At 38.6% G+C, this 18,543-nt stretch overlaps 1 protein-coding gene across 1 annotated transcript in view; it reads right to left on the bottom strand.

The window, feature by feature from the left end:
- LOC137298385 (uncharacterized) overlaps positions 1-18,543 on the bottom strand; it is a 60,990-nt gene that overhangs the window by 23,414 nt on the left and 19,033 nt on the right. The window contains exons 2-4 of the mRNA XM_067830639.1: positions 2,938-2,989; positions 1,617-1,693; positions 1,036-1,183 (exon numbers count right to left, since the gene is read on the bottom strand). Of these exons, the coding sequence (XP_067686740.1) occupies positions 1,036-1,183; positions 1,617-1,693; positions 2,938-2,989 (277 nt within the window). The remainder of the gene's footprint in view (positions 1-1,035; positions 1,184-1,616; positions 1,694-2,937; positions 2,990-18,543) is intronic.

Genomic DNA, 18,543 nt, shown 5'->3' with positions numbered 1-18,543 from the left:
GGAGAAACATCAAGCAAGACTTACCCTAACATCACTGCATTTTCTTACCCTAATATCACTGCATGTTAAACAGAAGACTCTGAGTGTTATACATTAGAAACAGTCCTTAGGGACCAGTCATTTTTACAGGAGGGGAGCTGAGAATAGCAAGGTTTCTTATACTTTATGTACTGAAAATGCCCTTGCCTTGTATACTTCTTTCATGACCTCCAAAAAACACAGAACACAAAATGACCATATGTTTTATTGTAAAATGTGTTTTTTTCATCACTGTCCTAAATGTATCTATAATTTCTGTAGTTTTGACAAACTTGCCCTTGATTCCCCTAACCCTCTTATATTATGACTGGTCCCTAATATGAAGTATCCTGTCTTTTAAACACATGAAAACACAAATCTGAAACATGAAAATTATTATGTAGGTAGCCCAGATCTACTTATCTTCTTTTTCAAGTGATGTTCTTGGTCAAAAGGAAAACAATATTGATATTTTTAATTCATTGTTGATATGAAGTCAATACAATTATTAGTAGTAGCTTTACACAAAATTATGATTAAAAGTCACTTTTTCATTGAAATATCATTGGTCCCCTTTCATATTTCACTTGCATAATTTTAGGTAGGTAAGTCTATAACATAAAAAGGAAAATGATCTGGTCTAACTTGAACAGAAATCATAAATATTTTAGTTATTATAAAGGTTATCTGATTCTATGTTAAATGTTATATCTGGGTTAGAACTAGTCCTTAGCAACAGATGCTTGTCATAAATGGTAACTGTGGTAATCGGTGGTCAGACACCCCAGCTTGAGTGATGCATGTCATAATAACCCAGTTGCACAGATACATACTCATGATGTCAATCACTGGGTTGTCTTGACCACTTATTTACAGACTGTGGTCATGTAGCTTAAATACTTCCGAGTACAGTATTAAACAGCAAACAAACAAATAAACGCACATCCTAATCTAACATCTCATTAAAATGAAACTATCACTGATGATGATGATGATGATGATGATGATGATGTTTACCTCGGTTGTTGGAAGTGTGACGGTAGTGGCAATGCCTATGTAGATCTGGTAATGAAAGTCGTGATGGTGGGGGCGGAAGGGGATCGGGTGTGTAGCGACGTCGCTCTACGTGCGACCTTGGACGGTTCAAATCGGACAATTGTTCTTGCTGAAACGAGAGCAAGATAGTCCAGGACACATGATTTTTGTTCATAGATTTAACTAAGTAACTTTTACACTTTCACCCAATGGTTTTCAGAGTACAGTGGAAGCTGTCTAAACTGGCACTCATCGGGACTGAAAAAATAATCCGGTTTAGACAATATGCCAGATTGTTCAGCTGATGATAAATGTACATGCCACGGACAGAACTGAGATTTTATGCTGGTGTTGACAACTTGCCGGATTGGGCAGATGGTAGTTTTCACAGCTTCCACTGTAATAAACTTCAGAGCAATAAGGATATACATAATATGAACGAGCGTCTGGGTTTTTGTCATGTTACTTTATCTCTTGGTGCAAAATTCACATTGAAATAATCAATCTTGTTTGTCATTAAACAATTTTGTCACAGTTGCCCTCTATTAATGTCGTCTACGTACGCGTATTCTGTCTATAAGCTCCTGCCTTCTTAGCATAGCCTGCTGAATCTTCAGCTGGTCTACATTATCGTCACTACCTGCAACACATAAAACACACATGCTACATACCACTTTCTAGCAGCAACACAAAACACAAAGACACAAAATATATCAGTGTAAGAAATGCCCTATATGTTGGTTGTACGGCTGTTTGTGAAGTCAGTAACCAGAGCACAAAGTTCTTTCACTAAAAGTCATCAGTTGAAAAACAAAATAATATTTCAGAACATTGTTTATTAAGCATATTTCCATAATCTAATTAAAACAAAACATTAAACAAACATAAATTTTAAAAATGATAAATGTAACGTAAGTACAGAACTGAAACATACTTTTCCAACATGTTCTCCAAAACTCTGTATATCAGACTTGTAAATGGAAACCTTGCTAAATCTCTCATTTTGAAATGGAATTTAATAATAATATACTTACCAGTAGGGAGCATGTGTAAACAAATATAATATAAGTCACTTCATATTAATGAATTTAAACCTTTTGAAAGTATGTTTTCTTAATAACGTGCCAAAATACACTTAAAATCTTACCCCAACCTCTAATTCGTTTTGTGCGCTTCATTGTCACAGCTTATATGTCACCTAGCTACCACTGTTACCATGAATAGAAATTATTGCTGTGTACAACTTGTGCATCAAACAATTGTATAAATACAATTCAATCAATTTTACAAGTACCAAACTGGATCAGGGAAAACAAGAATCATTCATTAGAATCTATAAAGCTAGTTACGCCATATCATGCATACATGTATGTCATGTTGTTCAGATAAGAGACATTAAGGTAATATAGTTCTTTCAAGAGACAGTATACCTCCTAGGGTCCAACTTATTAACTCTATCAATTGGTCCATCGATGTACCTACAGGATTATGGGAAGGGAAAGGTCATGTTCCTTCAAAGGTGTTCATTTAGACTTTGATATAGGCTAAATATAAAACAGTATAATTGATTCAAAGACCAAAAATATTTCTGTTGCTTGGCAGTCTGTTTGTTTTAGGTCTACCAGTGTCACTTGGGGTGTCAAAAATCCGTAACAGTGCAATACATCCATATCATTTCATGCGGTATTTTTGGTAATGAAATAATTTTAAATTTCCAGCATTTCTTCAGATGAGAACTAAGCATTGGTTTCATTCAAAAGCACTAGCTGTATGGTAAAAAACCTAAATATAAATATGATAATTAAAGAAATGAGAGGCGTATGATATGATGATTGCTATTTTCTACTGGAATTCTGAGGTATAAAATGATTTTTTGAAACTTACTTGAAACACTGGAAGGCCTGTGTTGTAATTTGTCTCTTTCATTTGCAAGTTTCTGAAAAAAGAGAGATCTATATTTCAAACTTTCTCCATATAATCAATATAAATTTCTGAAACAAAGTGTTTCTGAAGAAAGGTGACAATGTAACAATAAGAAAGGGTTTTCAGAGAGCTAAAAAAAACACTGAAAAAAGTATCCACTGATAATTATATCACCACTAAGTTTCTAATTTCAAAGGCGTCCTTTAGAGTTGATCAAAATGTTAAGCAAACAAAACTCATAAGCAGCCAATGGAAGTTCACACCATTTTTCAAAATGGCTGCCACTTTTCTTCTGGAACATGTAAGGCTGAAAACAAAACAAGTTAAGCTACGAAAAGACATTAAACTTGTCAAGAAAAAACAGCTAATAATGATATTGGAAAAATCTACCTCAAAATAAATCGAAGTAAAGGTGACTGTACATGTATATCAAAAGGGTTCTCAACTAGCAGGAGCAAATGACTTGGGATAGGTGTAAAGTAGCAAGTGATTTTCACGTCTTACGCTAATATACACACATGATTATCTCATATCAAGATAAGGCAGCAATCGCAAGTGATGTTTAACTGTCAGATTAAAGATTAAATGCTTACCGTAACGTTATAGCGATCATAGTTATGAGACTAGACAGGTGGAATGTAGTACAGGTCCGCCATGTTTAATATCACCGTTTCGTCTTAGAGACTCACAAGTTCTCTCACAAATAAGGAAAACACAGTGTCGTTATGACGACCCATTCAGTCAGTACGGTGTGGCCCATCAATAGATCCTCCATACATATAACCCTACACAGAACATTTAGGCCTGACTGTGGCAAGGGGTCAATTTGTCAGCACTTGATTGTGTGGTATTGAAAAGATTTCTCCAGCCATGACTTCTAAACAAACATTATGCATTTCTGTGATCTGTCAACACTGTCAGTGAGTGTTATTGACAATACTGATTCGCTGTCGATCTTCGCAGTGAATTGTCAACTACAATGAAAGACATACTAGATAAAGGCAACACTTTGAGAAAGCTTACCTGCATTTGAGCGAGAAGAGAGTAGACTGTTTTGTATTAGTTACAATGAAAGAAAGCCTATTGACTTGTTTAATACCGCTACAAGGGCTTGTCTACCATGACTATTTCAATTTAATTTTGTTTGACACACAGAAAGTTTGCTAGATTTTCTTTAGCTAACTATGCCTATAGAAAATGGGGATAAGATCATGGTTCTTTCAGTAGGAGCAGGGATTCAATTGTATCCTGCATTCATTGGCTGGTTACATTCCATTTTTTTCAGACAGGTGGCGCTCTTAGCTGGGTTTTATACCCAGTTTAGGATGGTTATACCATGGTCAGACAGCTTGATCATTTGACACAAGGAATATGACGCATATATTAGATGGGTGTGGCGGGCAATGCAGATAATCTATTAATCGGGGGTTGACATTTTTGTTGGAGACTGAATGTTTTTCTCTCAGCACTTTTAAACTTATCAGTTACTTTCTAAAAAGAGGAGCCAAAAGTTTGGGGGAGAAGCTTCAACACATGATTTTTAACACTTTCTCTATTCATTGAATTATCTTAAGAATGTTTTAACAATATTTTGAGGAACTGAGAAAGAAATGCATATTCATGTCCCAGTTACTGCCAAATTTAAAATGGTCAATCCTTATCAGTATAAAAGACATTATTCCCATAAAGAGGTATTTATATGTATGAGTGAGTGAGTTTAGTTCTATGCCACTTTTAGTAATATTCATCATTATGAAGGTGGGGCATTCACAAAATGGTTTTCATATATTGTTCCCATGTGGGAAATTAAACTTGGGTAGTGAGTGAGTGAGTGAGTTGAGTTTTACGCCGCACTCAGCAATATTCCAGCTATATGGCGGCAGACTGTAAATAATCAAGTCTGGACCAGACAATCCAATGATCAACAACATGAGCACTGATCTGCGCATTTGGGGACCGATTACATGTGTCAACCAAGTCTGTGAGTCTGACCACTCGATCCTGTTAGTTGCCTCTTACGACAAGCATAGTCGCCTTTTATGGCAAGCATGGAATTAAACCTGGGTTTCTTAAGTAACAACTTTATACTTCACTGCTTATATAATGCATCCTAATTTCCCCAGCAGCAGATATGACAGCATGGGGAAGAGTATGTGTATGATTTGCAAGTGATAATTTTCAAGATCGCATATACCATGCTCTATTTCTGATTCAAAGTTGTGAAATTTCTGATGATTTCATATTTAATATCCTTGGAAGATACAACTTAAGATTTACCACAAATGATCACACTGATCAAGAATGTATGTCTTGTGATTAAATAAACTTTCAAGATGACCATGTTCTTATCAAGTTCACTTTGGGCAAAGAGTTTAAAGTAACTGTCAGGGGCATAGCCATTACAGGAAAAAGCCTTGGCTTACACATGATTTTTGTTGAATAGGTAGGGCAAGCCCTCAATTCTATCTAAATATAAAGTGTCACAACTTATTGGACTTACACGAAAACATTGGCTTGCTCTGCGCCTGTTTGTCTTTGGCACTTATCCTCAGAAATCTACAAGAATGTGCATTGTGCTGATAACCACAGACATTAGTCATGGTAAATCTGACATTCAAAACAGAAATAATACAGTTCTGGCACAACCAAAGACACTACTTGACACAGTGACTTTAGACCATTTTGCCAAACATGTCCTTTATCATTGTCAACACAAAACTAATTAAGGCTGAGGTTGAAGGATTTTCTTGTGTGAAATTAAATGCAGTTTTAGATGAAAAATTATGGCACTATCATTGTTTGAATTGAACAATGGTTTGAAATACATTCACAAAATACTCTACCTTACTTTGTTCAAAATGAGTGAGTGAGTTACACTGAACAGTATTTCAGACATGGGTGAGTGAGTATTGAGTTTTAGCATTATCTCAGTCATATCATAGAAGGAGACACTTAAAAGTGGAGAATTGAACCCAGGCTTCAGTGTGACAAAAATGCCGCTACCCCTTATTGCTGGACAACAGTCCAAAATAATGAAGGTGACAAAGGTTCCTGGTTATGACTTGAAAGAAATAATAGCCCTGGGTGAGGTATACACATTATTCACTATGGACTGCATGCAGCTTCAATCCCATTGTGATCATGAAGGCATATATACAAGTGTAACATGGTTTTGGAACTGAGAAACATCATTAGATATTTCTTTGCTATAAATTTAACAAGTCAATTTATAAAACACCCCATAGATTCTGTTGATCATAATTCTTCAAAGTTTTGTAACTTTGAGCAATGTTGAAAAATAAATGAATGGACAAAAAAAACACTTTTCTCCTTGATCTGATAAAGGCCTCAAAGATCTGACACATCACATTGCTAATCACTGGGCAAACAATTCCATCGAAAAAAGTCAGGATAAGTCCTCATAACACGTACATGTTCCAAGAATATGGTAAATCCTCAAACCTAATGAATCATGGTGACACAGAATAAGAATCCATTTCTAGATGTGATGTGTAGCTTGTCTTCAGGTCATGCTGAACAGTCCAAGAGTGAACAGCCCGTGTTCCTTAGCCACAGCTCCCTCAATCTGGTTACCTTCCAAACAGTCAGGAACTTTCTACCATAATGCATTTATTCTTATCCATTAATGCGAAACACAAACTCACAATTCAACACTGGTCTCTATTCATCCAACACTGTCACATGGAAATGTTTTGGACTTACTGTCATTGATATTCACAAAGCAAGACTTCTAATCGTAAACAAAATGCGCCTTTATACAGGACAAAAGGAACCATGCCAACTGGGCTCAGGGTCCCAGAATACTCTCAATGTAGCACCTATACAAATAAGCTGGTCACATTATGTTCTGGGCTTGAATATGGGTAAGTCAAGACTAGGCATACTACAAGAAGATATACTTGATGCAGGTTCATGTACACTGTGAGGGCATGCAAGATTTGTTAATGGAAGAATTTAGTTCACTCATGTTTCACTCACAACGAAACATCAGTTTACACTTAAAGACTATTTTCCACATGTTCTGTCGCCTCCGTAAACCCTGTTTGTAATAATGGATACTTATCTTTTGCTGTTAAGAAACAATGAAGTATACAAAAGTAGGTGAAACTAACTAATAAGCATTCTTGAAATGGATATTCATGTTTCTAAACATGTTTATAAGTAGGGATGAAATAGTAACTATTATTAATATTAATTGGGGTGGGACTTTAAAACAATTCTGGTCATGATAAATTGTGACAATTTTGCCATTTATCCAAATTTTACATCAAACGCCTTTCTGAGGCATCTTGACACATGGCCAGTATTTACATCAAATACATTCTCTCACAACATCCAGACATGTATCCAATCTTTATATCCAACACTTTTCTGTGGCATCTGACATACTGCCATTGTTCACATGAAACACCTTCACACTACATCCTAACATAAATCCCATCCCTTGATCATTCACTTCTCCATTAAACAGAAAGAGTATTCCTATGAAAATCACATTCAAAACAAACCATAATTCCAGGCTTTGCCCATCCATTTGTGAAAATCACAATAAGCTTCACTCATAAGCTCACCTCCCTGTAATATTTCCCTCGGCACGGCCACCCCCACCACAGACACACACTGAAGTCTTCCCCACTCAGCAGCAATGACACATTCTAATCCAGCACCTTGCCTTATTAAACCACCTTCATTTCCTCCAATCTTAACTAGCCTTTTCTTCTCTCCCAGTGCTTAATTTACAGACAGAAAGGTTAACACAATATGAGAGCAGAGTGACAAGAGACCATAGTCTAGCTGACCCTGGTCAGTCCAATCCATCATACATCTCCTACCGTTTCCATTAAGTCAGAACTGAGGTATTTGAGTAGGTTAGTCTCTGACAGTCTAGCCACTGAAGTTAATTTCATGCTAATGTGTAGACAACAATGGAGACTGTTTGAGGGATATACCTGTAAATGGCAATTGGAATCTACCCATTTTCATCAGGTCTGTGAGTCATTGAGGTAAATGAAATGTGAATAAGTTGGAAGGAAAAGAGTACAATGCATACAGTTGGTCAGATGTAGAGTTGTTATGTTTATGCTTAATAATAATACGATAATAATAATGATCCCTATATAGCAGTGAATCCTCCATTGGCATGATGGATATTATTACCCCGGATAACCCAAACTGTCCGATGAGACCCAGTCAGTTAAATTCAGTGCTGGGTGAAGAGAGGCCATTTTGAAAAATATATCACAAGTGCTTTGTTGTGGGGCAGGTCGGAGAAACTCTAAGGAATCAAGATGCCAGACATGTTCACCCATCCAAGGACTCTCTGCGCTAAACGTTGCAACTGAGTTGTATGCGGAAGACCACACATGACAAATTTATTTTTATTCCACTTGGCAATGCTTTAGTTCATATTATATGACACTATTTGACACTATTTACTTCACTGACCAGATTGGTCATATACTCATGTAACATGAAGGGACTGAATAGTTTGGGAGCCAAATGCTAACTTTCCAACACATCAGATAAACTGCAATGCAATCCACCCTTGAATGTGACACTTTAGTAAAAGGTCATTCTGAGCCATTGCTATGAAAATGTTTATTATCAAATGCAGCAGATCAGACTTGGAATGGGTTGTTTAAAATGTCTTAAACAGTTCAGAGCAATTTGCATGCTCTAAAAATAGAACCGAGTAAGGTAATCAAGTCTGTTCAACTGTGCAAGGTCAGCTGTTTTTAGTTACTCTCTGCATGCTCAGCCAACACATGTTGTGCAACCATTGACAAATACAAAATATTCTAGCTACTCATAAGTTTGTTCTGCAGCAAGAGAGACTTGGGTTTGGATCTGTAAGGATATAGGGAGGATCATGATGATTTCTTCAAAGCCATTGGAAGTATTCCATTTCAGAGTCAGTCATTGGACTACCAGGACAACATACTGGCGCCAATGGTTGTGCAGTTTGTGAACCATCAAGAACAGCTGTAATCTGTGCGATGTTAACCTGCTGTCTATATAGGTATAGGGTATTCCCCTTGCTATTAGACATTGTGTATGAAAGGGTGAGTGGATGGCACTACTGAGAAGATATCTGCCGTGAGTGGTTGTCTAGTTTCAAATCTCAGAAACGCCCTTCCTCAAAATGTTGCACAGTTAACACAATACACAGCTGGTAAAAGTTCATGCCTTTACTTATATATAAGCAGCAGCAAGACCGAGGGTGATCTAAAATGAGTGAACATGTGTTGAATATTTCAGAGACTATATATTTTCTTTTCATCAGAAAGCCCTTGACCTAAGAATTATATGGATATGAAATGAAATTTATCTTTGGTTTCAAACTTGTTCACTGATTTTGAAAACAAATAACACTTTTTCACATGTTATATTCATAAATTGCTAATTGTTGGTTTTGTAAGTCACAATAACCTGAAACAAAAGAGCATATTTTGTGTCATTTGAAGGACTTCATGCAATCCTTTAGACAATACCTAATCTGTTTGCTTTCTTTTACATTTGTAATTTTAAATATCCCACAGCCTGGTACCCTAGCCATTACTCTCCATTTGACCCAATTTACTGTTCATATCAAATATGAAAGAAATTTAAAAAAGAAAAGAAATATGCATTTTCAAATGCAATCATACTTGCAATCATTCCAGTGAATATGAATGTACTGAGATGTATGTCCCTGGACACTTAAGTATGAGTGCATGATTAAACAGATTCAAGCATTACATCATTCTACTCTCATTACAATTTTTTCATTGTGACATTTACTCACTGAATAACACATTTCAATCACCCATGTCCTTTGTTGAGGAACATATTCCATGACATATATTAAATAATATCTCTGTCCAGACACTGGTAAATGACGTACAGGTGAATAATTATAGCAGACCAATAGATATTAATTATCAGATGCCTGTGGTATTGAGTTCCCTGAAGATGAAACTCAAAGGCGCTTATTAGACTTCTACTCTGTGCTAGCATCTACATGGAAACACATATATTGTAATGAATATGTTGACTATCACCCTTGTTGAACATACACTTCATAGCATGTAATGATATCGTAGCCACACCTCAAATGATCTAAATGTTCCTTTCAGAGCATGAATAAAACACTGGTTCATGATCCAATACATGAGTGAGTGAGTGAGTTTGGTTTTATGCTGCTCTCAGTAATATTCTAGCAACATCACATCAGGGGACACCTGAAATGGGCTTCAAACATTGTATCAATGTGGGAAATCGAACTCGGGTCTTTGGCATGACAAGCAAACACTTTGACCACTGGACTACCCCAACACCCCTCCAATATATATTTAAACTGAGTAATCATTAAATATATAGTTAACAGAATAATCACTAGACACCGTCTTAGAATGCAGTCTTTTTACATTTTGGTGCAAATGCCAATACAGGTTGATCCTGGGCAGCTACATAGCCTTGTCAGTTGTAATATTTACTATTCTTCAACACCTTGGTCGTCAGTTGTCCTTGTGGTCATGGCTTTCTCATACGACTTGGTATTTGGAGTTGCCTCCCTTTATCTGTTTCCCAGGAGGCAAATGGCCAAAGGTACCGAAACAGATGTCAGTTGTACATATTAGGCAGAAGCTAGGCTCTGACTACTACACAAGCTCACCAAGTGAGGCTAAAAAACTCCATCTGGATTAGAAGGTTGTGTTTAACGTGGGCTCTATAATCCGTACACCAATTCACGTGAGCAGGTGTACAGAGTAGCTACCGTGTGAAGTTGAAGCACCATTGAAACAATGGCCGGACGGGGCGGTAATAGTAATCGACTCCTGTATTTAAAGGACGTCTGTCCTACCTACGCCATTGCCAATTAACTTAGTTGAAGAAGCAGAGAATGCCTACCGCAGTTAACCTTCTTTCTACTCAAAGGCCGCATGGATTGTATATACTCGTGGAGTTGAAGGTGAAAATAGAACCAAATGTTGCACACTAAATGTTTTGAGTGGAATCTAGAACAGGAGCTGTTATGATGATAGTTCGACACAATATTGTGACGAAATGTCTCCTGTTTGTTTGTTGTGTTTCAGTGTGTTCTGATTCTCGATCTGATGATACAAATGATACAAATTCTTAATAATAGGTGTTGTTAAAAGATTCTTTTTTTAAAAAAATAACAGTGTGTAAATAGATCAGAATGAACTGAGCGTTTTTTTCTTTTCTCCCTAACACATGTGGTAAGCGCATTACAGGGTGCGGTGAAGTTTGGTGTGGTGGCGTGGTGGTGTGTGGTGTGGTGTTGTATGTGTTGTGTGTGGTGTGTTGTGTGGTGTTGTGTGTGGTGTGTGGTGTGGTGGTGTGGTGTGGTGTTGTGTGGTGTGTGGTGTTGTGTGTGGTGTTGTGTGGTGTGGTGTTGTGTGTGGTGTGGTGTGTGGTGTGGTGTTGTGTTGTGTGGTGTGTGGTGTTGTGTGTGGTGTGGTGTGGTGTTGTGTGTGGTGTGGTGTGGTGTGGTGTGTGGTGTGTGGTGTGGTGTGGTGTGGTGTGGTGTGATATTGTGTGTGGTGTTGTGTTGTGTTTGGTGTGGTGTTGTGTGTGGTGTGGTGTGTGGTGTGGTGTGGTGGTGTGTGGTGGTGTGTGGTGTGGTGTGGTGTTGTGTGTGGTGTGGTGTTGTGTGTGGTGTAGTGTTGTGTTTGGTGTGGTGGTGTGTGGTGTTGTGTGTGGTGTGGTGTATGGTGTGGTGGTGTGTGGTGTAGTGTAGTGTAGTGTAGTGTGTGGTATGGCGTGTGGTGTGGTGTGGTGTATGGTGTGGTGTGTGGTGGTGTGTGTGGTGTGGTGTGGTGTGGTGTGGTGTATGGTGTAGTGTAGTGTAGTGTAGTGTAGTGTGTGGTGTGGTGTATGGTGTGGTGTGTGGTGTGGTGGTGAAATGTGGTTATCGTCGCAAGTGCTAAATGAATGAGCTGGGTTTTGCGTCGCTTTTTGCAATATTCTAGCAATATCACGACGAGTGACGCCAGAAATGGACAAACATTGCACTAAAGTGGGGAATCGAACCCGGGTCTTCGGCGTGACGAGCTAACGCGTTAACCACAAGGCTACCAACCGCCCCTGCAAAAGCCAACCTGCTGATACACCACTCTGCTTTTTTCACATACACATAGCACTCTGACAACATACTTACTCCCAAGTCGACCAGTCCTTGCAAGCTGGATAGCAACAAGTATCACCTGTTAACATGAAATGGTTCAGTACGACTAGAGATCGAACCCCGTTTCTGGCAGGCACTCTGTCCACTAGACCACAGGATCCACGGGCCCGTTTCACAAAACTCTCGTAAGCCTAAGATCTCGTAACTTTTCTCGTAACAATTGTATCTGGTATACCGTAACGTAGGAGGTGCAAATGATACGAGAAAAGTTACGAGATCTTAGGGCTTACGAGAGTTTTCTGAAATGGGACCCAGAGCGATACGACTATCGTAAATCAATGTTGTAGTTCATCAGTCAACTGCCCCCTATGTGGCACAGATCGCATGAGCGTTGTTGTACAAAGTACTGTTAGCGCTACGCTTGTCGAAAGTCTAGACTGTTCTAGGGTATGGGGAAATTATGGGTACGTAACTGACCACAAGTGAGTTGATTTGGGGGCCGATTTTAGCAATATTCCAGCAATATCACGGTGCGAGAACACCAGGTATGGGCTTCACACATGCGGGAATCGAACCCAGGCCTTCTGCGTAACCAGCAAACATTTTAAGCTCTAGGCTACCTCACCGCCCAGTGGTTACGATCACGAGTTACGTTACGACTTACGATCACCTGAGTGCTAAGATCATTGTGCAACGGCATATTTTTATCGTCTGTGGACATTAAAAGCAGACATGGTTGTCATTTGAGAAGTACAGATAGACCAACATTTATCGTAAAACATTTAACTGAGTGCACTCATTTAACTTCCAGACCAAGCTTCAGAAAGTGTTCCTATTTGTTTCCGAGGTGGTAAATCGGAGGTAATAGAGTGTACACGCGTCAGGAAGCATCCGTAGGCGTTGTACGTCTATTGCCTACTCAAAGAGTAACTGTCATTACACGAGAGTAAATGGCCACGGGGGAGCCAGTCACTTTGGCTATAACAGTGTGCTACATTTGACGACCCCATTGAAATTGATGACAAGATTTCGACTCCTCACATGGGTGCAGGTGTGTGGAGCCCATTTTAGTCGACCCCCGTCGTGATGTTGCCGGAATGGTGATGCAGATGCCGTCGAAACCTACTCACTAATGGAACATGACCTAAATGCATTAGCAGATGACTGATATTTTTAAAGACGTCATTCCGCACGGATTTACTGTCGAGATGTCATACACGGGTCAAAGAAAGCTTTACAAAAACACTCATTTGTTATCTATTTGATCAATACGTCAACAAAACCTTGAAAACTCAAATCACGTTCAAGGGATTTCATACATAATTATGTGAAGTTGTAGGTAGGCCTTTAACACTCGACAGCCTAACTACCTGAACTTAATAAGAGACGGAGGGCTATGCATTGGCCCACTGTCACTCAGCGTGTAATCTGAGGCTACAGAAGATCAAAGTCGCAGACTGGACCTACACATGCATTTACACACTACAGCCATCCTTGTACCTGAGTTGAAAAGGCAATCATTATACATATTTGTTCTGTTAGTGAGGTTCTTATTAGCAGCGTCATGTTGTGGACTCATATATAACACTCACATGTAACACTCACATATACACTCATTAACTCTCCGATTGATTCACTCTACATTAAACCATGAACGGTTTATACATGGACACATCAGAACATAAGTCAAGAATGGCTGTAATGGCTGTACTCATTAAATCAAGATGACTGAACTTCTGAAATCGATATGATTACATTTCTTAGCTATTTGGCTTTAGCTGTTAGCGATATTTCTTAATACCTGTTGTTGCAATGATGCTTGAAGTGATTAAAATTTAGGGTTGTTTTAAAACTTTACATTTATAGATGAGGAATTTAGCCAAAAGCAACAGTAGGTCAAACACATATTTTCTTTCAGACCAAACAGAATACGTTGTCGGTCAAATTACAGTCTAAGTAAACTTAGTCTAAGTATTACTTGTCATACTTCTACACTGAATTTATTCGTAGGAGTGTAACGATTAACACCGAAACTACGTTTACTTAGACTGGCTTAATGATTGCCAGAAGCATTGAACCTGTTTACACTTCCATAATAAGTGAGTTAATGTTTCAACCCCCACATTGAAAGAAGTAATAAGGTAATACGTTTTAGCGATCAGATTTTCTTTCTTCTCAGCCACCACAGTATTTAAATATTGCTAAAACTCAAAAAGCCTTTCAGTCAAGCATGTTAGATATTGCAAAGAGTTCTTGACTTACATCGTATCGAAAACAACTAATCTGAGATCATTCCGCGGATGGTGCACCACGCCAGTCGAAGTGATGTAATGTGTAAGTTGTTGAATCGTCACCCCTACCCAACTACTCAAACAGGACCGCCACCATACAGCTGGAATATTGCGGCGTAAAAACTCACTCACTACTCAAGCAGGAGCCAAGAGAACATCCAGGTTAGAAGCGATCCTCAGTAACTCATACTTGTCGTAAAGGTGACTAACGGGATCGGGAGGATAGATCAGTACGCGTAATGTCAAACACTGGATTGGTTGATCCAGACACGATTATTTACATACCGCTATCATCAGGCTGGATTATTGATGCGTGGCATTATCAACAAACAAAAATCACTGGACTTAAATCTCGGCCTAAATCTAGCCAACACATGTCATAATCTGCCTATCCTTTCATATATGACAGCAATATGTATGATGTCCTAACGTTGTCAAACTTAGACCCTTAAACTGTCTTTTTTTCTAACACTTACAAGCGACCAAGTTGTCGCCAAGTCTTCGTTTCTATACTATTTAAAGCCATTGTTTATCGCTGTACCTCCACGGAGCTTACGTTTAGATTTATTTGTCAAGATCTGAAGTGTGTTTCACGAACTTGATACAACAACCTCCTTTATGGTATTTGGAAGTTATTATCCGAATGATAACATGGATTCAACAACCACCGCCAAGTCAAGATGTGGGGTGGACACCCTGAAAGGTAAACACCCGGGCCTTGTAATCTGGGTAGAGTCAATAACGCGCTCGTTGAAGTGCAAGCGGACGTCGGTCACTGGTGAGCGAGGTGAGTGAGTGAGTGAGTGAGTTTAGTTTAACGCCGCTTTTAGCAACATTCCATCAACATCAGGGCAGGGAACAACAGAAATGGGCTTCAGAAAATGTACCCACGTGGGGAATCGAACCCAGGTCTTTGACATGACGAGCGAATGCTGGACTACCCCACCGCCCCTAGCAAGGGTCTGGGTCGTATTTTCCGACACTGTTAGCTGTACAAAAGACGGATGGGCTTCTGTTTGGTATGTCAGCAATTTGCTTAATTAATAGGAATGCACAGGCGTACCAACATTATCATTTGTGTAAGAAAACCCCTTAAATCAAAGCAGAGAAACCCCCATGTCGAACCATTACGTTAAGTACATTTCAAGCGATGTCATGACTTTGTCATTGCGCCATCGACAGTCTAACGAGGACCTCCTTACATAATATGGTCGGAACAGTTTATGAAGCCCATTTTTGGTATTCTGATGTTGCTAAAACATACTCTCACTCTATACATAACTTGATATACCCATTATCAAATGTTCTTTACCTTCTTGTTGCTGGGATAATGATCTCTCAGCTGGTCACCAGATGCACTATTAAAGTGCATTCAGTTTCTACTTTATGCAGCTAGTAAATTATGAAAATGTGCACAAAGATGAACTTCACATTTTCAGAGTGTTGTAAATCGCAAAACCACCATAAATTAGTTCATAGAACAATATGGCAGATCGATGCTCATGCTGTTGATCACTATATTGGCTGGTCCAGATTCGATTATTTACTGACCGCCGCCATATAGCTGGAATATTGCTGAGTGCGGCAAAAACAGCCAACAAACTAATTTTTGAACGTTGTCAATACATGTATATGGTAATTAGGTTATAGCCTTCATGTACATCTGGTTTGCGCTTCTATGTGATTCGAAATGACAAAGGATAATCAGCCCCGAAAACATTGTAAAGATATTTCGATTTTAAAATCATCGAAATCTTGCCTTTCATGTATTTAGTAATACCGCAATGAGCAAGGACAGTAGATATACATTCAATGTTTAATTGTATTTATCGCATCATTTATGAACTTCATTGCATAAAGTAATGAAACAGTTAAGGATATTGTTATAATTATATTTAAAATCGATATTAAATTAGATTTATACGATTTGTAGATTTGTTAACAAAACGGAGTCTGGTTGTTAAAATGAACACATGACAGAAAAGTGCCATTTTACATTTAAGCTGTAAATTACATATTGCATGCAATCTAAATTCCTTTGTGAGTTAAAGGTCAACGGGCACTCCAGACAAAATACAAAATACAATTTGCACGAATGCGTATAACATTTAGTCTTATTGGGACACAAGTGTATGTAAAGTAGAGCTCTAATGTCATCGGAATAATTCTGACAGATGTCCAGACACTGACCAACAGTGGTATTTCCCAAAACGACCACAGCGGAGACTGACCCAACGACAAGACAATGTAACAATGGCAACAGCGAATGCCGATATGCTCAAGTACTTACGCAAACATAATAAACACCATCTCTTCCATTTAGGGGATAGTACAAGGGAGGTAACTGTTGTATGATTTGCATTGTTCGCTTCTGTAGGACATGGCTTGGAAATGTAAGCCTCGATATCCCTCTCTTTTCTATGTGTGATCTACTGACGGGCCTCATTCATTGTAAGATTAGTCATTAATTTCAGGTCACTTCGAACATTACTGAAAGGGACATGACATGAGACTTAGAGTCGGCACACGTGGGGCCTTTTAAGGATAAAGCAATGAGATGTTTGCACAGATAGTCGTTATAATGGATTTAGAAACATGTTAAGCCTTCTGTCTTTATTTGTTTGAAAAGGGAGGACGGGAAGATGTATAAAAGAGAAATACGAGAAAAAAGAATATGAAATATAAATATATCTAATGATGAAACACTGCAACAGTCGCGGTATGAAAGAAACGCAATGGCAGAAAAGTAAAATAACGTACAGCTTTACGGAAGTCGAAACAAGTGAGACTGAAAACCCTCTCCTCCCCTGGTGGTTCGACATGGACTCTAGGGAATGCCATTCCAAACATGATGAGTTGTTGGTTGTTTAATGACACACTCGGCAATATTTTGGCTATGTGACTGTATGTAAATAAATGAGTCTGGACCAGACAATCCAGTGATCGACATCATGAGCATCAATCTACGTAACTGGATACAATGACATCTGTAAACCTTGCGTCTTACGACACAAATGTTTTTGCTGAAGATCAGTACTAAGCCCTGGGTTTAGAGTTTCTCACTACACATACTGGTACTTTGTTTAGTTGCGTCTCAAAGGGGACACGAACCCACACTCTGATTCGATCCATGGACTTCAAACAGCCTTTATTAAAGAAACTTTACATTAAGGAATAACATGATATAATATGGCAGATCAATGCTCCTGCTGTTGATCACTGGAATGTCTGGTCCAGACTTGAATATTTACAGACCGCCGCCATATAGCTGGAATATTGCTGAGTGTGGTGTAAAACTTATCTCACTCATTATTTCCACAGGGGTGGTGTTGTGATCTGCTACCGTAATGAAACACGCTATGTATATTTGAACCTGCGCTGAAGCGTACTTCTTATAGTGACCAGTGACCACGGTCTCTGTTGTGGCAAAGTGAGCATTACTCCTTATACTGTCACCCGTTCTTTGTAGTCCACCTTGTAAATACTCATCAAAGAAGTCCTAAAATGGCCTAAATCTTTGGTGAAGTACTGCAGCCAAGTCAACGGCACTCTCTCGGGATACCATCAACATGGATACTAGCATCAGAGTCAGCATTACTCCTTATACTGTCACCCGTTCTTTGTAGTCCACCTTGTAAATACTCATCAAAGAAGTCCTAAAATGGCCTAAATCTTTGATGAAGTACTGCAGCCAAGTTAACGGCACTCTCTCGTGATATCATCAACATGGATAAGTCAGCAGGTCTGAAGTACTAGTACTTGGAAAAAACTTAAGAAATACAGGATAACGTCACTCCAGAGCATTAAATATTTCCTTGATGACATCGCAAGGCCAGATACATCGGTACTCGTAGAAATCGACAACGCGTCAGAATAAACGCGTTATGTCTTATGTACGCACCTTGTGGATGAATACAGCGCTTTACAAATACTCATTATTATTAATATATCTTGTGCAAATATTTAGATAAACTGGTATCTTCTCTGGTATATTATTTCAGTCCTGTACTGAAATAAGACCCCATCCAGTAAACAGCTGAAAATATGTTCCCACACAAACATTTTATCTCGAAATTGGATACATTACTCAATACATTTTTCACCATATGTCATCGTTATGCGCCT

The sequence above is a fragment of the Haliotis asinina genome, chromosome 10 (assembly GCF_037392515.1).
Source record: "Haliotis asinina isolate JCU_RB_2024 chromosome 10, JCU_Hal_asi_v2, whole genome shotgun sequence".
In the NCBI taxonomy this organism is placed as follows: domain Eukaryota; kingdom Metazoa; phylum Mollusca; class Gastropoda; order Lepetellida; family Haliotidae; genus Haliotis; species Haliotis asinina.
This window is presented reverse-complemented; position numbering and strand designations above follow the sequence as displayed.